Below are 19,826 nucleotides of genomic sequence, written 5' to 3'. Positions count from 1 at the left end.
CGAAAACACCGAGCCAACCGAGCTGACCCACGGACGCCTCCACAACGGTCCACCGGTTTCAGAACGCGCACAGCGCAAGCACGCATGCGCACAGGCAGCGGTTTCGTTTTAGAAACGCAAAAAACAGATAAAAAGCAACTATTCGAGAGTGTGATGTTGACATGAACTTTTAAAAAATATATGTTATCTTTTAGGAGTATTTAATTTGTATTTAGTGAAATAATATACGGTTGTAACTACAGTTGAATGAAGTTTGATTCAATATTGTTTTGTTTCGTTTTTAAGTAATGAGCACCTCCGACCACGCGAGCGCTGCTGTACACTTGTATGGTGGCGCCATCCGTGTTCCGATCGCGCAACTCGCTCTGTGTCCGGTGGTGGCAGCGGCAGCAGCGGCAACGGGAACAGATCGGTCGTGTGTGTGTTTCTCTCCGCACAGAGCACGCGCCTGCGTGCACCCTTGAATGTGGTCTCCTGCAGTTCGCCTTCTGCTCATTGTGCGCCGGTGTTTGCTTGGTTGCGTTCTGGTCGTGTCCTTCATTGCTTCCACGATGCTACCATCTTTTGCCTTGCGGTATGGATTAGCGCCCGACCAAGAATAGTCTTCGAGCAACTTCATGGGGGACGACACAAGCGTCCGTGTGGCCGTTCGGTAGGTAAAAGGAATCTTCCCAAACATTTGTTTTAGTGGTTGATTCACGCAACCGCTCCGCTTCACTCTTCACCGGCTCACGTAGAGAGGCTTCCAGACGCTTCGCAGAGGAAGAGAAACTCGCTCCTTAAAAAGGAGGAAATTACCTGCACGGGCTTCGATATGACGTTTCGAACTTCGGCGTAGGTAGACTAGCTGGTCGGCAGCCCACGCCAGTCACCGCTTTCAAGGCCTAGCCTAGCTCCTGCGTTCTAAACCCGGCTACAAATTGCTTTTGCCCCTTCGGTTAGAGGGGAAGGATGTTGCCGGAAGAGTTTTTCCTCTGAAACACTGGCTCTGTGGCAGTGCCGGGGTCTCGTTGGCTACAATCAGTTTCTGCATCACCAACCACCGCTGCACCAACACTTGGTCGGGAACGCAGAAACGTTACGAGCTTCGGCTCGCGAGCACTCCACTACATTCGCTGTCCCCAGGCACATGTCAGTGACCCTGTTGCTAGAGAACGAAGACCTGTCATTGTTTTCATGCACGCAGAAAGTATGTATCAGGTTAAAAAAGAAACAAAGCCCGTGCGAATTGATACGAGGTTGCTCCGACCTTGCCGGTTTGTTCAGTTGTATGCCGACAACAAAGCACCTCTTATCTCTTACATGTTAGTACTCTCTAGCCACCCTAGTACTACGATTCTTGCTGCGCGCGTCGTCTACGCTCACAAAAAAAAAAGAAAACACGTTTGCGGACAATGGCTTTTATTTGGGGCCAGTTCTTGTTTCGACTTTTTTTTTTTCCGCCTGCGGTTCCCACTTGCTCAGACTGCGTGGCTGGGGTGATATAATTTTCGTGCTCTGTTTGTGTGCTTGAAGGGGCATCTTTTTTCATTCATGTATTTTTCGTCTGCGCGACCGTGCCTGCGCGCGCATCGCTTTTGTAGGTGGCTCGCCGAGGCGTGACGTTGCGGATATGGTAGAACAGACCGGTTCCGGTGCGCATGATTTTGCGGTCGTCTGCTTTTGCTTGTCTCGAACAGTCTGTTTTCTCCTTGTTTCGAGCAGACGACGAAACGTGTTGCGCCACGTTTTTGGCATTTTTTTTTTATTTAATTGCCGACTGACCTTTCCCCCTTAAATGTTTCTTCCCCCTTTAATTGCGAATGAAACAATGGAACGTCCCTTGTGTGGAAACTTATTTTATACATTTTTCTGGTCGGCTGCATCAATTTCAAAATCTGGCCATATTTTTTTATGTTGCATTGCGAGTCAGCGCCTTCCTCCTTCGAGCGCTTTACATTTTAAGTTTTTCTAGCTGCCTGCATACTTGGGCGATTATTGTTTAACAATTACTATACTGTGTTTCACCTTATAATGTACCGCAGGAAAGGCTACAAGCGCGAGCTCCTTGCTCAGGGCACATCTCGGCGGCACAAGCTCTCAAGGCTATGAGCTCGCGCTTCTAGCCTTGTCTGCGGTACAACATGAGGTGAAACGGAGTATAGTGTGCGGTCTTGGCACGAGCGCTTCGCTTTGACCGGTGCTTTTGACGCACGAGGAGCGGCCTTCGTTTCGTTATCATAGATTTCTCTGATCAACAACAAGCAACAAAATTCAGTTTGTTCGCCACACAGTTGAAGCATGCCGCTAGAGGCGTGACTGTTCGATCTCCTCCCCAATACTTCGCCACTGACAAGCCATCTGCACCTTTCCCCTGTGCTATCTCGTTATTTTGTTGTTTTGTGTATATTTTAACTTGGCATGGATGTATGCGGACCAAGCAGTACGGGCATTCGGGCCTTTCCGCTGTGCCCTCGACTCTCCCGAGAGGAAATAATTGAAATAAAGTTAAAACTAAATGTGTTCTTTTTTTTTTTTTTTTTTTTTTTTTTTTTTTGTCGTTGAAAATCTAGTTTATTTGGGCTCATAAAACTTTCTAAGAACATTACCAATTCTGCCATCTTCGCCTACTAAACATGCGCAGTAGCCATCTTGTGCAAAATATCGGAGAGCATTTTCCGCGATAGGCGCCGGTTCCCACTAGGCGTGGACGAATAGTGAGTGGTTCAAGGCGAATATTCTCGACATTGCGAAGAGTTTGTCCTTCTTGTTCCCCCTCTCCACGGATTATTCTTGTCCAGGTCGCTCGCACCTTTTGTTACGCCTTAATTCCCACACTTAAGAGGGTGTTGTTAATGATTTCTGAAGAAATAAATATCGCACAAAACGAAAAAAGAAAAAAAAAAAAGAGGACACATTGAACAGGAGGCAAGGGCGCAAACGAGCTGGGGGTGGTTAAACATCTGGCTTAAAAACCCCTAGACTTGGAAGAGAAGGGACGGATTTTGTATTTGTCCGTGCCTTCCCTTCCAGTCTCGGGGTTTTTAGTGAAAAGAGGACACATATCGTCTTTTTTGTCCCGGTCTTTTTCTTTACTTTTGAAGTCTGGCGATATGTCACTGAGAGCGGTCATTGCCCGAGCTAGGCTTGACGTGACAAGCCAGTCAAGCGCATCCCATCCAACGGAGGTGTGTTTCGGCGAGTCCCAAAGTCCTGGCGATCAATAGCCTGTGTGTGTCTATCGGCGCTCCCAAGGTACTACCTGGGTCGTCGCAGCGCCTTATTAAGCAGCTGGCCTTGGCCGAAGACCTGCCGTTGGCTGTGCGTGCTGACAGGTGTGGCACGCGGGCAAGGAAAGAGCAGAGGTCTGCTATTGCGCAGACCCCGATCGAATCAATTTCAGTGAGCTCATCCAGTTGCCACTTGGACGGTAGCAAATTGTTTCGAGAGTTGACTGGTCTACGTGCGTCTTTCCTGTTTCACCTTTGGGTTTTCCTTCGTCAGTCTGAGGATGAGTACTCGTCAAAGAACTTGACGTCATTAGCTGTATCTTTATTTTGAAAATTATTTGACAACCATCGCCTTGTATACATGTTGGTAAATAAATTTCAAGCTGCGTTAAAGACCTCGTTGTTTTGTCCTTTTCTTTGTTTCTTCTTTTTTATTGTTCCTACGTTTTAGGGTCACTATGGGCAGTTTTCACACTGCTGTTTGCATATCTCGGCTTGCCGTTTAGGTTGTTTTGCTGCGCCTGTTCCTTGCGTACGGATGAACCGTTCTATTGTTCTATGCAAAATAGCGTTCCCTCCCGTTCCTGCGCAGGTTTTCCAGGCACTTGGCGAAGTGATCGGCCGTTGCCGTTCGCCCGTCAAGATGAGAATAGTTGGCGATCGCGTCGATCCGTCAGTGAGGCTTTTCACAGCGCGTCGCTAGCTCTGGTGGTGGCGCAATGCCGTCTGCTCTCGTCGTCTCGTCCGCTTCCGTTACATGCTGCGAAATGGCGCCAAAGCCTTTACTTGTCGTGGCGCGGTTTTCTTAATTTCTTCGCTACAGAAAAATACGCATCCTTCAGACGACAAAAGAGGAAAATGATGCGTAGGGCCATCGTTTCTTTTTTGCCTTCTTTGGAGAAATATTGTAATGAGTTCTTGGCGGCAGTTCTTGGAAGCTGTGGCGTCACAAGGGGGGGGGGGGGGGGGGAGGAGGAGGAGGAGGAGGAGGAGGAGGAGGGGGGGAACCGCCCCGGGTGCAGCACTCAGGGGGCTGTCGCGGCGGGCTACTGCTACGGGTGCCGCTGACCCTCGTGACGCCACTGCTTGGAAGGGCCATTTTTCGTCGCTGCCCGCTTTTCTGAGTGTCCGGAACAAAGAACAGGGTTTTGTACATGATTGTAAACCTGAGACTGGGGCAGAAAGAGAACACAACAGAAGGTATAAGGAGGAGGCAACGTCTCAAACTCAGCTGCAAAGTTTATTTCGAACACGCTTTATATACCCCATCTCAATACGCCGTCTCTTAAAAAAAAAAACAAAAAAAAAAACAGACACACACATGACAACAGGACAAAGACATGTGTTTTTTTTTTTTTTTTTTGTAGAGACGGCGTTGGAGATGGGGTATATAAAGCGTGTTCGAAATAAACTTTGCAGCTGAGTTTGAGACGTTGCCTCCTCTTTTACTACCTTCTGTTGTGTTCTCTTTCTGCCCCAGTCTCAGGTTTACTATCATGTTCAACTTACACCAGCTCGCCTGCACTCTGACTATTTTTAGGGTTTTGTCCACCCCCGTCGTCTCATATTTCACTCGCGGGGTTTCTCTTTTTTGTTTGTTCACGTGTCAGCAGCCGTTGTCCTGTCCTGGACAGCCGTTGTCCTGTCTTTTACCCGTTCGTCGTCCCTGTTTATCTAAGGCTGTTTTTCATCATGTTTAGCAGTTCGCAACCTCTGGCTCTTCCACCTGCGCGTTATCGTGCACTGGCAAGCTTGTGGTTGGGGTGGCGCCAACTTTTCTCCAGCTTCGACTGGTTTCGTCGTCGGGCAGCTCGACTTGGAGGCACACGTTCCGAATTTTGGGAAACTAGTAATTTATAATTTATTTTATATAAGAATTACCGACGTTTACGCAATATAAAAACAAACATTCTGCCAAGAGCTCAGTTTAAGTTTTCGTGCACCAAAGTTTAGACCGTTAGGAGTAAGTCGAACCTGGACGAACCTCGGCAGGTTCGCGACATGGCGACTCTTTCGAGCGCACGCGTTTTCGTGCGCTTGTGGCGAACGCGGGAATACGTTTCTTTCAATCCCTGTGTTATCCGGGTCAGGCACCTGGGCAACTCCGGCCAGGCCGTGCTCCCTCTCCCCTCCAGATACCGTCGCATCTTCCGCTGGACCGACGCAACACCTCCGAGAAGACTCGTGACGTCGCCAAGGAAGGCCATCGGGGGCTCGCGGCGAAGGCAACGCGCGTGGATCGACCGTCGTAATGCGCTTTTAGTCACACACGCGTGTCTTGTTAGCTGAAATGAAAGCTGCACATAGCAAGGGGTCTCGAAAATATTTTATTGCATGGGCAAAATATTACACCGCTAAATAATCGGTACGAAATGGTACGAGGTAGGCTTATAAGAGAAAACATTGAGTCACTCAATTATCACTGTAGGAATGCGCATTTTACGCAGAAATACTTGGACAAAATGGCGAGACACGCAGGGATTGGACACAGCAAAACAGATCACTGTTAGAAATCAGGTAGACGTAGTCAACGCTGACACGGCTGGACAAGTGTATGGTGGCTAGAAGGGGAAGTGTGACGGGCATGAAAATCTTCGCAACCGCGAGGGGCGCTGCAGTCTGCAGGAGAGTCAGCGGTCTCGGGTGATCTGTTGGTTCACGGGCGCCGACGCTCTTCTGAGGCTGCTACAAGTTCGGCTGTTTTGACTGTGAGTAATCATAATATACATTAGGCTAATAATAAATTGGTCTATTAAGATGAGCTCAAGCTAATCAAGAGTTGACCTAATGTCATTTCGGTCTAATTCAAGTCCACTGGGTGAAAAGTAACTCAAAGAAATCAAAAGAGTAATAATAATGTCAACTGAGTTCGTGATAGAATATATCATTTGGAGGTATAATAACACAACGTAATCAAACGAGCAACCAAAATGTCAATTGGGCCGAATTAAAGTTCATTTGGTCAATAGTAACTCAAAGTAATAAAACAAGTAATTGCGATGTGAGTGAATAATAAATAATTTATTAAATATTAGCCCCCCGCAGGGGGCACCTGTGAAAGCAGGTGTTTGGAGAGTGGCGTCTCCACGGACCCCGAGCCGTGCGGGTTCGCCCGCCCACGTATGGCTGTGCGTGGCTTTCCCGTGTCCGGGGAAAAGGGCATCCTGGTGGTTGAGCCGAGCCCGGGGTAGGTTTGGACCCTTCGGGGCCCCCCGGGTGAGGCAATACACCACTTCGGCCCCCGCTTCTCGTAGACGGGAGTCCTGGTAAGGCCCGGCCAGGATGATTCAGTCTAGTCGCCTTTTCTTCTACTATCCCCTCCAATCTTTCACCTTTACCTTTCCTGTTTCTTTTACTTCTCTCTCATTTCTCTTACTCCTTTTTCACCCCTCTTTGGCGGCAAGGGCTAACCTTGGGTGGCAATAGACCTCTGTCTTGACCCACACTTGGGTATAGTTTCCCGGCAGCACTGTTAGCGTAACGTCTCCAGCCAAGCTCATCTTGTTATGGTGCGTTACCTAACCCCTTGTTGGGCTCGGTGGTGGGCGGTGCACCGCGGATTCCGAATATTCTTTGCCCTTCTATGGCGCCCCACCCCTCTAAACCCCGTTCAGGGCACGCCCTTAAAAGGCGTTGCCTTGAACACAAAACCATTGACAAAGATCCCGATGTAGAATCCTTCACAAAGTTTTTTGTTGTTCACTCTCTTGATGAACACAAGACAGTTGCAAAGATGTCACCCTTCATTGTAGCCAAAGTTCTAGAGCACCTTGTAGGGTTTTCCTACAAGGCAAAAAAACTGTACTCTGGAGACCTCCTTGTGGAGGTAAACACAAAAAAGCAAAGCGAAGCACTCCTCAACCTGACCACCATTGTTGACGTAAAGGTGTCGGTGAGTCCTCACCGCACACTCAACACCATTCGTGGAGTCCTCTCTGAAGACGACTTTCTGGACACAAGCGAAGAAGAACTTCTCGAGGGACTCAAAAGTTCCGGCGTTGTCGCCGTTAAACGCATAATGTTTCGGAAAAATGGTGAACAGGTTCCTTCTAAACATGTTATTCTTACTTTTGAGAAGCACACGCTCCCAGAGACCGTCAAGGCAGGATACCTGAACTGCCGCATTCGCCCTTACGTCCCCAACCCCCAGCGGTGCTTCCGTTGCCAACGTTTTGGTCACGGAGCACGCAGCTGCCGAGGGAAGGAGACATGTGCAAAGTGTGGCAGTCAGGGCCATGTTTCTGACATTTGTGAGGAGGCTGTGGCCCACTGTGTTAATTGCGGTGGACCACACCCCGCTTACTATCGTACCTGTCCCTCGTGGAAACAAGAGAAAGACACCCTTGCCATTAAAGTGAAAGAGAACATTTCGTATTCGGAAGCGAAAAAAACGATTCTCCTTTGTGTCAAAGGGGAGTTTTGCCGACGTGGTGCGCAGGGGCCCTGCACCACGCTCGGAGTCGAGGGCCACGCAGGTCTCTCCCGAGACCTTGGCGGCCGACCTCAGGGCCCCAGCTCCTCGACAGGGGCAGCAGCAGCTTCCTCCAGCCCCTGGTGGTGGCACGCGTGCTGCCCCTCCATCCAAGGACAGGCCGGCAGCAGCCGCGCCTTCCCCCTCTCCTAGGTCCCCTCCTAGGGAGGAGCGAGCTTCTCGCTCCTGCTCGGTGGAGAGGGTCCCCCTACTGAAGGAGCAGCATGGTACCCATGCAGCTCCTGTGAAAGGAGGTGTCAAGACGAACTTGGGTGACCCCTCGCCCAGTTCGTCCGCCACTCCTCCATCCGGTCGTGGCCGGGGTTTTCCCCCGCGCGTACCAGGCCGGACCAGCTCCGTCATACTCCATCCATCGGACACTTCCCAGGACATGGAGATACCAACTGATGCTGACTGTCAGTCTACTCCTGGGTCTGACCAGGATGGTATGGAATGGGAGACAGCTTCTCGTAAATCTAAAAAGAAGCAACCTGTAGTAGCGCCCAAGTGATGACCCCAATAGCTGCCGTATTGTGGTCACATATTCCACCTAGCTCGAGTTGGCTCTCCATAGCTTTATTTATTTTACCAGGTTTTATCTTCTTATATTTACATATTTACACACTTTTTTAATAGATGACGAAGTTACATTTTATGCAATGGAACTGTCGCGGTATTTTAAGAAATATTGATGACGTCAATCATTTCATGAATGAGCTTCGACCCATCGCTCTTGCCTTGCAAGAAACCCATCTTCACTCTAATTCTTTTAACATTTTAAGGCGCCATCAGGTTTTCAGGAAAGACCGTTCCGCTTCCACTCCTTCAGGTGGCGTTGCAGTAGTTGTGCAGAGTGGAGTCGCTTGCTCTCAAGTCCCACTCCGCACACCTCTGGAGGCAGTTGCAGTGCGTCTCCTCGTGGACCGCCTTGTAACGCTTGTTTCTTTATACTTACCACCAAATGTTCCTTTAAATCTTCAAGAGCTGCAGGGACTTGTTGGACAGCTTCCTCAACCGTTTTTAATTTTAGGTGATTTTAACGCTCATCATCCCATGTGGGGTAGTACCCGTCAGGACTCCCGTGGTGGTGTAATTGAACGTCTTTTATTGTCTTCTGGGCTGTGCCTTCTTAACGGGAGAGAGCCAACTTTTTTTAGTGCGGCACACAACACATTCACATCTATTGATCTTTCTATCGCTTCACCTTCATTACTTCCTTGCTTTTCATGGAAGGTTCTCCATAACCCTTTTGGAAGTGATCATTATCCAGTTGTTTTAGAAAGTACCGTTCCATTGCCTAATCTTTTAAAGCGGGTTCCTAGGTGGAAGTTAGACAAGGCAGACTGGGCACTTTTTAATCTTCACTCCACTTTAGATCCTTCGCTTCTTTCGTCTATGTCCCCTGAGAATGCTACACTTTATGTTACTGAGCAGATACTAAAGGCTGCTCAGCAGTCCATTCCACAAACATCTGGTAATATACCCAAAAAATGTAAACCTTGGTGGAATAAGGAGTGTGCCACAACCCGGGCGGACCAAAATAGGGCGTGGGGCAGATTTCGCAGATACCCCACTTCAAGCAACCTTGTTGAGTTCAAGCGACGAAAAGCCAAGGCTCGTTGGACTAGGAAGCAGGCAAAGCGGAAGTCGTGGATGAAGTATCTCTCTTCTTTAACCAGCTTTGTCCCAGCCAAGGAGGCCTGGGACAGATACAGGAAAGTAAATGGGGATTACAGGTGCTTTGCCATTCCAACGTTTAATGCTCCTTCTTCGTCTCTAAAAGATATTGGTAACATACTCGGGGAACATTTTTATAATTCATCTAGTTCGGCCAACTACAGTGTTTCCTTCGGACAGTTAAAAGTTCGTGCGGAACGACAAAAGCTTGTCATGTCAGGAGGAAACTCGGCATCGTATAACCAACCATTTACGCGATGCGAGCTTGAGATGGCTCTTAATGTGAGAAAGCTCTCTGCCCCTGGTCCCGATGGAATTCATTATGAAATGCTGCGCCGCCTTTCTCCAGAATCCCTTGAAAACCTTCTCCTGTTTTTTAATCTTTTGTGGGAAAAGGCATGTTTCCCTCAGGCTTGGAAACACGCACATATCATCCCCCTCCTAAAGCCTAACAAAGACTCCTCACAACCATCAAGCTATCGCCCAATTGCACTCACAAGCTGCCTTGGGAAAACATATGAAAGGCTTATAAACAGGCGACTGGTCTACATGTTAGAAAGCCAGAGGGTCTTTGATAACAATCAATGCGGATTTCGCCAAGGTCGATCTACCCTTGACCACTTAGTTCGCCTGGAGACTGTGATACGTGAGGCATTCGTAAACAGGCAGCACTGTGTTGCGGTTTTTTTCGACTTAGAAAGGGCATATGACACAGCGTGGAGGTATGGGATTCTCCGAAACTTGTATGCCTGTAATATCCGGGGCCGTATGCTGCGAAGCATAAAGGAATATCTGACAGACAGGACTTTCCAAGTTCGTCTCGGCTCAGCCCTATCTGACTCCTTTGTTCAAGAAAATGGAGTCCCTCAAGGGGGTGTTTTAAGTGTGACTTTGTTTTTGCTGACAATGAATTCTCTCGCACGACTGCTGCCACCATCTATTTCGTATTCTCTTTATGCTGATGATATACAGATTTCATCATCGTCCTGTAACCTTTCTAGTTGTGAGCGCCAGTTGCAGTTAGCCATAAACAAATTGTCCAAGTGGGCCGACGAAAATGGGTTCAAGTTCTCTGCTTCAAAAACGGTCTGTGTTCCTTTTTCTTTGCGACGCGGGCTGTCTTTGGATCCCTCCCTGAAATTAAATGGAACACCTATTCCAGTGAAAAAGGAGCACCGATTTCTTGGTGTAATATTTGATAAAAAGCTTAACTTTATTTCCCACCTTAAAGCTCTGAAGCAAAAATGCCTTCACTCCACAAACCTTTTGAAAGTTTTATCTCACAAGTCTTGGGGGTCTGATAGAAAATGTATCCTGCAGTTATACAACGCCCTTGTACGATCCCGTCTTGACTACGGTGCAGTAGTGTATGGATCGGCTCGGCCTTCTGCCCTTAAAATGTTGGACCCAGTTCACCATCTCGGCTTGCGACTGGCAACAGGAGCCTTCCGGACGTCGCCCGTCCTCAGTTTGTATGCAGAATCCAATGAGCTGTCCCTGAACAAACGACGTACATATCTTAGTCTAACATATGCTTATAAGATTCTGGCCGACCCCCAGCATCCGACATACTCTTCACTTACAAGGTCAAGGTTCTTTCGCCTTTTTGAAAATAAACCAAGCATTGTGACTCCGTTAAGCTTCCGTATTGAACATCTTCGCACTTCTCTGCACCTTCCTCTGGGCCAGGTCGGCCTCGTTAGGAAAGTCAACGGTATTCCACCTTGGAAAGCACAGCGAGTTGAATCTGACTGGTCTCTTGCGAAGTTCAACAAGCACGGCATTTCTCATGCTGTAATTATGCAAGAGTTTGGTGAACTGCAAACTAAGTATGATGGTTATCTTCATGTTTATACAGATGGTGCCAAGACTTCTTCTTTTGTCGGTTGCGCTGTGTATTCAGAACGCTTTTCCAAGGTTCAACGACTCGATTGTGTCGCCAGCATTTTTACGGCGGAACTCTATGCGGTATCAATGGCGATCGAATGTATTATCAATAGGAAAATACTGAGGGCGGTCCTGTTTGTTGACTCTCAAAGTGTGATTCTTGCAGTTTGCTCTCTTAAAGACGCTAAAAATATGCTTGTACAACAGATTCAATATAAACTTAACACTGCTTTGCATGGAGGTCAAAATATAAAATTTTGTTGGGTACCCAGTCACATTGGCATACAAGGCAATGAAGAAGCCGACAAGCTTGCAGGGTCTGCCGGTAACCTTCCACAATCTCTGTCCTGTTTACCCTATCAAGATATTAAGCCCTTGGTAAAGTCCTCGATTCTTCATTCTTGGCAATTGGAATGGGACATGGAGTGCGGTAACAAGCTTCATGTTACCAAACCGGCTTTGGGAGTTTGGGAAAACTCTTCATGCAAGAGCCGACTTCATGAAACGTTGTTGTGCCGTCTGAGAATCGGACACTCTTTTGTAACCCATAGGCATCTGCTTTCGGGAGAAGATCCACCAGTCTGCGATCAGTGTGGTGATAGGCTCACTGTTTTGCATATCTTGTGGTTGTGCCCTGGTCTTGAGCCCAAGCGCCGCATTCATTTCCCTGAATTTTTTCAACATCATATCCCATTTCATCCTGCTCTCCTTCTGGGAGAGAATCCTCTGGTCTCTTTTGAACGAGTAATAGAATTTCTTGGTAGTATTGGCCTTTTATACCGATTATAGCTTTTTGGTTAGCCGTTTTGTAAAACCTGTTTTATAGTACAAACCTTCAATTAGTTTGGCGCAGATGGCCTCGTAGCTATTGCGCCATAAACCCCCAAAATCTCTCTCATTAAATATTAGCCCCCCAAAATTATAAGAGTCATCGCAATGTCAATAGGCCGAATTAAGGTCCCCTGGGGCCTGGATCAAAAGTAACTCGAAGTAATAAACACATAATAATGACTGACTGAGCTCACAACCGATAAATTGGCATTATAATAACACAAAGTAAACAAGTCACCAGATGTCACTTAGGCCGAATTAAAGTCAGTTGAATTGAGAGTAACTCAAAGTAATCATAATGTCAATTAATAATCTTCAAATAAAATTAAATTTGTTGAATATTAGCTGAAAGTAATGAGTAATCGTTAATATGGCGCTTAATTCGAATTTACGACCAATGGGTCAAAATTAACTCGAAGTAATCAAAAGAGGAATAATAATGTCGACTGAGTTTATTATAGATAAATTGGAGCAATAATAGCATGAAGTAATCAAAAGAGTAATCATAAGTTTCAAATGTACTTATATCATCTGAATTGTATCAATGATAAGTTGAGTAATAAAAAAGATTAAACAAAACGTCCATTCAGCTAAAATAAATTCGAGTGCGCCATAATAACTCCAGGTTATAAAAGAGAGTAATAAAAATATCAATTACGCCTCATCAAAAGTGGGACTAGTAACTCCAAGTAGTCACAATAGTGATCAAATGATCAGTTGTCCCCCCCCAAAAAAAAAATCTAAGTGTATAAACAATTATTCAAAGCTACCAATATGTAAGCAAAACACGACCACTGAAGGCAATTAGTGCAGACACTATATATTGTGGATTAAATTGACTGACCCCGGGATTAAAGTGGGTAGCGCAAGGATTAATTTGTGTGGCGCTGGGATTAAAGGAGCTGTGCAACAATTTTTGTACTGTGCACAAATACCGCTTAAAACGGATCCCTAAGGTTAATGACCTATGAAACACGCTTTCGTTTTTCACCCCACGCAACAGAAGTCCCAGAAAAAAATTTAAGAAAAACGAGCAGCGTTCACCCCCTCAACTCGCAGCCAGAACAAGCGGCCAGGTGATCTGGAGCCGATTATATGCCGCCAGTGTTGATCATAGCCACGCGCCGGGGTTGGCAAAGCGCAGGACACGCGCTGAGTTCCAGACATTGTTATGGCTCGGCTGTTGTCGTCGTTGCAGCGATTGGACACGGGTCACAACCCGAGTGCTTCTCAAGCTAGCAATTGTCACGAGCCCAAGTCGAGTGCCCACGCAATGCTCGGGTCCAATCTATGAACCGCATTCAAATATCGTCACTTGGGTGTACTGTGATCCCCGATCGCAGTACACCCAAGTTTTGGGTGTACTGCGCAGTACCGATCGCTTTTGTCCTCGAAATTACACCGCAACAAAGGAGTTCCTTGACCAATGGCGTTGCGTGTGAGTATCCTTGAGTCCCAGGTGTGCCAGTGAGCCCGTGTAGAGAGAAAAACATTCCAATTGAATATCGTTGCACAGCTCCTTTAAATTGAGTGGTACTGGGATTAAATTCGACGTCGCTTGGGTTAAGATGAGCGGGAAAACCTGTAGTTCAGTGTGTGGCATCTCCGGATCAAGCGGCGATCAAACATTTGTCATGCATGCACACTTTTCCTGGACATTGTTTTTGCTGACTTGTTGAAATAAAAAACTCGGCGCGCTTACTAACACCTGTTCATGCACTCTTTCGAGAAAGAAAAAGACAGTCAAAACAAAGGCTGCTTCAGAAGCAAGTAGTTTCTTCCTTTGGCTTGTATTCTTGACGCAATATCTGTAAGAGTAAATAAAAGGGAATCCTACATTCTATGCCTTGTTAGTCACTTTTTTTTTCTGCTGCACTCTAAAGCATATGAAGTGTCCACGATTCATAAAGTTATCAATAAAAAAAGACCAATTTCCCCAGCACAGAAGATGTATGCGACAGGATGGACGTTCACCTGATCCAGTGCATTTGTTCTAAATGTAAATAAAAATATAGTTTTGCTTTTTCTTTTCTTTCTATTGTTTGAAAAGGCGTTAGTAGATGCAGCTCTTGAAGAAAACGTCTAGTTGTCCTTTATTTGCGTATAAACTGTTTTACAGTATTCGCAACAAGGGGAAAATGTCGCGCAGCGCTCCATTCCTATGCTCTGCACGCCACAGCACGCCAGCGCTAACTCGCCTGCTGCGCGCAGCACCCTCTATTATTTTCATCGCACGTCTGTGTAGCCCTTCGCTCCCGGCCGCCACACTTCCCCTTCCAGCCACCATAACAAGTGTCACTTACGATCATGTAAGCGATGTTATCGCGTGCAGTCACTGAATTCTTGCATCATACCCCGGCTACATGCCAAAAGTAATGTAATTTCGATCGAATGATATTACGGGGTCGACAAATCAGCTTTTGATTAAGTCCCATATCATTAATGAAGATATATTAACTTTTCCGTGTGGCAGGGGTACTAAACTTACTATTTACAGTCAACTAATTTACTTCTCTCTATGGGTTCAAGCTGCCTTACAACAAAATATCTTATTTTGTATACAATAGTACCTTAATATAGTTAAGATTCTAGTATAAAAGCAGTAAAGGCAATAAAATAACATTAGTATAAATAAACACATAAGCACAAACAACACACTTCGTATAATCACACAAACTTGTTATTCACCTTCCAGTGAAAACTAGAATATTTTCACTCATATTTACAAATGTCTACGCAACCCCACACAAATAACGACGAACAAGATGCCATTCTATCTCAAAAAGAAAAAGAAAACCAGACTGCAGCACTTTACTCGCGTCCCACATGACCAAGAAAGCCCGTAAATAAGTTGTTTCTCACCTGTCGATCGTATCCATACGCCCCACAATATCTGTGACGAAAACATTTGAATACAAACTTTAGGTCTTTCTCTGTCGAAAGAGAGGTTTATTGATAATTGACCAGTGTCATCATTGGCTAGTTGCCATACACGTCACTCAAACCGTAGCAGGACTTGTTTCGCGAATCCACGTAGATGCCGTAGTATGAAGCGAACACAGAAAAACTACCTTAAGGCCCGTTCACACTCTTGCGACTGCTTGCGACCTCTTAAACCTGGGTTCCTTAAAACTTCTTAAACCAGAAAACACACTGGCGCCATCTATTGGGAAGCAGTGTAAACTCGGCGGTCCGGCATATTTTTTTTATTTCTCGCGCAATATCCTTTCTTTTTTGGCTCGAAAAGCTTTTGTCAATGTTATAAACGAGCCTTTCTATGGGTATTACGCACATTTGACCTCGGAAATCCCGCAAAACCTTCGCTTTTGTGAAACGCAGTTCTAGGGTCACCGCATAGATGGCGCCACAATGTCAGTGTGTTCCCTCATTTTAGAAACATTTAAGAAGTTGTAAGAGATCTCGCCTCTCTCAGTCGTACTCGGTCGCAAGAGTGTGAACGGGCCTTTAGATTGCGGTGACGAACAAGAAACGACGGGAAGGATCAAAAGAAGCACACACACATACACACGAGAGCAGCGGGCGGAACAAGTGCTTGTCTGTTATTGGACTTGAAGAGCATCAAGCAATCCCACGGAGGAACATTTCTCGGAAACAAACTCGTCCTCCTCGCCCGCTTGTGCTTTCTGTTGCCTCCCTTCTACCCTTCCTCCCGTGGCTCGGTCCGCCGCTCGACGGCTCAACCTTCAGAAAAGCCCTTGGCGGCCACTGACTGTTCGTAATGGTCGCGGGTGCGGCTTTCTTGCTGGTGCCGGGCGGTCGCGGAATTTGCTGTGGCTGGTTTTGCTTGCGAAAACTTAATGCGTGAGGTGGCGCTTCAAGACCCCGAGGTCTGCGCCTTTGCATCAGGATGGATATACTCATGTTCGAGGACTGACCAAAGTAAGACTACTCACCACGAAGTAGGACACAACGTTTCGTGGCAAGCCATTCCGGCTGACATCATGTTCTGTGATAATTGAGGTGCCTTATTGTCCACCAAAAAATGCCTGTCCTCGATCATTCGGATATGAAGTTATAAACATCCTCAAAATCGGCGTGAAATTTTGTGGCACTCACCCAGAATTCCTCGGACGACCCAAAAAAGGAACGATTCGGGTATTCTAGTTGGGAAAAACTTTGGTGCCGATTGTCACGACTGTTTGCGGAAAGTCTCCAACGGCAAATGACGAGAAGCGGAAGCTTTAATCAAGAAGTAAAGTAATCGTCTCCACTTTCAACGTGTTTGTGAAAGCAAAACATGAAAACCGCGTCGCCAGACTCAGTTTGTCTGTGTATTTTGAAGTGTTCTGTTGACAAGTCCAGTCCCACTAGGAAACAAGTTCCCTTGTCCCCGTGTTCTGCATCGTGTCCGCCAGGTGGGATGGCGGACTCCGACAAACAAGCTGTCTGTCGGTGTCGTCTGTTGCTCGTTGTCGTGTGTCTCCATCGTTTGTTGCTGTCTGTCGCTCTAGTGGGACGTAGCTCTTACCAATTCGTGTTTGTAAAACAAGCAATGTCCTCGGCCAGGAGAAGGGGCAACGACTTGGCGACGTCTTTGTGCGAATCTTCTTGGTGGTTGGACGTGTCGTGCGGAATAAATCCCAATTGTTTTGATTGGCAAAAAACATATTTCTAAACTAGACAGATTTGCCAGTACCGCGAACGACAGTTCTAAATTCAAAGTGCTACGCCCTTAATCCGCCGCCACCACTTAGTCCGCTTCGTCCAGCCATCTAGCCTGCCCTGCAGGGGGCACCTGCATTAGTAGGTGTTTGTAGAGGGGCATCACCACGGACCTGCGGGTTCACCCTTGCACATTTATTACAGGCATACTACTGCTTTATGTCATGCTATTTGTTGTATAGGGTGGTCCAAGTCATTAGGCTCAATCTAAAATGGACCGTAAACATCGACGCCTGCACGTAGCAATCTAAGCTTTTCGTCAAAGGTGTATTTCACAGGTCGGTTTTTTCTTGTAAAATTACAATGCGTAGTTCTCTTTCTGTAAAAAATAAGGTCAAGGAACTTGCCAGGGTCCACTGCAAGCAGCGACACAGACTATCTCCTTATCGCGACGGCTCGTGACCACCGTGGTTTATTAAAATGAACATAATATTTTTTAAATGTACCTTCGGTAAAAAAATAAATGCGGACAATAAAAGCAGGACTTAAAGTAAAAAAACGCGTCTGCGTAACAGCGGCGCTTTTGCTGCCAACGGATTTCGTCTGCGTGTCGTCTGCTTTCTCTCGCTGGCCGGCTGCACCTTCGGACGCTGCTCCCGACGCCATCTACCAATACGAACGCCAAACACACCCCGCTACTGAACCTCTGTCGTCTGCGTCGCTGCCCGCCGTAGACCCTGTAAAGTTTCTTGGCCTTATTTTTTTTACAGAAGGAGAACTACGCTTTGTAATTTTACAAGAAAACACCAACCTGTGATATATACCTTTGACGAAAAGTTTAGATTGCTACGTGCAGGCGTCGATTTTTACGGTCCATTTTAGATTTGGCCTGGTGACTTGAACCACCCTATTCGCGACTCCAGCGACCTATAGGGGGCGCCACCACCAAACAAACATGGCGGCTGAGTCCAGGTCGCGGCGGCTCGGCCGGGCCGCCTGAACAGGTGGCGCGTTCAATTTAATAGATTTTCTTTTGTTTTATGCCCAATTTTATAGGTATTTGAACTGAGACGGTTAAGTGTAGCCGGTGCAGATAAACTTGCAAAGCATAGTTTTGTTTTGCCGAAGTTTTTTTTTTTTTTTTTTTTGTTTTTTTTTTTGTGTCAAACTTTTGTTTGGGAGATTTCGTTCAAAACCGAAACTATGGGCTCCGGAGAGACGGTAATATACTAATCAGTTTTGATCATCTAAGGAAAGCGGCGATGACTATAGAATTGTTCCACAGAGAGTAACTTTTCAGCTAACTCGCATGCCTCGACCATGCGACTTATCTGTCCGCGAAATCGAGCTTTTGTGCGTATCCGCATTACGAAACAACTCCAGTCGTCTGCTCGGCCAACAACACAGGCTGCAGAAAAATTACGAAAATTAAGCAACCGCTTCTTGAGCCAAGGACCATGTTAACCCGCCGGCGCCCCACTAAGCAGCTGATACTCGTATTTCAATTCAGGTTTTAGTAGCAATCGAGAAGTCATTTTGCCCGAGCGGGTTATGTATTATATTAAGTACTGTGGGGGGGGACCTTCTGCTGTGCACATGCATTGCCTCACATCTTTTTGGACCTTCTTTTTACTTGCCATTTTCTGCTGGAACTGATTCCGAGGGATTCGACATGGGCGGAGAAGATGGACGTGGAATTGGGTGCTCTGTTTCTTCTGGTGGGACCTTTTTCTGTTTGATAATGTACGACCTTGGCTCGGAAGTTGGATGGGGTGCTGTTGACCTCCCTTCCAGATCGACGACCCAGACTTCAGTGCCGTCAAGAATATCAGCAAGGTCCTGCACCCCATGTTAGCGATCATATGCCTTGCATTGTTCCTTACCAAAGTTCCTCTTCAAACCTCCGCGGTTTTTCCGTATCAAGAATTACTGGGACTAGCATTTTCTTCGTCGCAGGGACAGTAGGACGAAGATTTGTGCCCATGAGCAGTTGTGCTGGGCCGTACCCATTGCTTAGTGGAGTGGTTCTGTACGAGAGGAGTGTCTTTTGGGGGTTTCCCTGCCTTGCCCATTGACCACACAGCTCACAGCTGTGTGGTTAATGGGGACTGCATGCGACGTGTTGATACCCAGTCGCAAGCAAATGCCCCGCGGGGAGCTCCTGCGTTAGTAGGTGTTTGGCAAGTGGCGTCACCACGGGCCCTGAGCCAGGCAGGACTCGGCCGCCCACGCCTGGCTGTGAGTGGCTTTCCCATTTCCGGGGAAAAGGGCATCCTGGTGGTTGAGCCCTGCCTGAGGTAGGTTCGTACCCTTGGGGGCTCCCCAGTGTGGGCAGTAGACCCCTTTGGCCCCCACTTTCCGTAGACAGGAGTCCTGGTAAGGCCCGGCTAGGATGATTCAGTTCAGTCACCTATTCTTCTACTTATCTTTCCCTTTTCCATCTCCTCTGGCGGCAAGGGCCAACTTTGGCTGGCGACAGAATTCCTCTTCTTGAACTGCACTAGGGTGCCTGGGCAGCACTGACAGCCCAAGGTATACAGCACAACCTCCTCTGTTCTGGTATGTTGGCTGTCCCCGTGTAGCGGCCTGTGGTGGGCCACAGGTGCTCAAGTCTTTTTGCCTTTTCATGGCGGCTCCTTCTGAACCAAAACCCGGTTTGTGGCGACTGGGCGAGCGCCTGTGCCCCCAACCCCCCCTCATAGCTAAAGAAACGTGACTTGTTTTGGTCGTTGGCTTTTTTTTTTCAGTGTTCCAGCAGCGAAGCTAGTGTGGTGCTTGATAGATGAGTAGGTGGTGGTTGATTTTTGTTTTGTTTTTTTGTTTATTGGAACTTTTTGAGAATACAGGATTGTCATGGCGCTGAGGCAAAAGGTTACAGGAAGTCGCCCGACCAGGCCCCTAGACTTCACTTGCAGCAGATGCAGCAGGCAGACGAGTGGTACAGTGTTACAGTTAACCATAAACAAAGATACACAGGTAGTAACTAGATCACTACACTACATAGGCTCTTGCAATGAAAAAATAAACGAGCCACAATATACAACAAAAATATATGATTACTACAAGTACATCTGTACACATAATTTAGAAGACAACAATATTATACAGAAGGTAGAAAATATGTTTTT

The 19,826-nt window shown here is 46.9% G+C and overlaps 1 protein-coding gene across 5 annotated transcripts in view; it reads left to right on the top strand.

Annotated features, from left to right (window-relative positions):
* The first annotated feature begins 367 nt into the window (after window positions 1-367).
* The window catches only part of LOC8037389 (kinesin-like protein KIF21A), a 265,745-nt gene continuing 246,286 nt past the window's right edge, over window positions 368-19,826 (top strand). For 4 of the 5 annotated variants that reach the window (XM_040212131.3, XM_040212130.3, XM_040212129.3 and 1 more), the window contains exon 1: window positions 395-652. In XM_040212131.3, the coding sequence (XP_040068065.1) occupies window positions 618-652 (35 nt within the window). In that variant the 5' untranslated portion in view covers window positions 395-617. Of the gene's footprint in view, window positions 653-19,826 lie in introns of all 5 variants that reach the window. The other variant, XM_040212128.3, reaches the window with a different exon arrangement.

Source organism: Ixodes scapularis, unplaced genomic scaffold, assembly GCF_016920785.2.
Source record: "Ixodes scapularis isolate PalLabHiFi unplaced genomic scaffold, ASM1692078v2 PGA_scaffold12__126_contigs__length_90152505, whole genome shotgun sequence".
NCBI classification, from domain to species: Eukaryota; Metazoa; Arthropoda; class Arachnida; order Ixodida; family Ixodidae; genus Ixodes; species Ixodes scapularis.
Note: the sequence above shows the minus strand (reverse complement) of the source record. Positions and strands in the feature narration are given on the sequence as shown.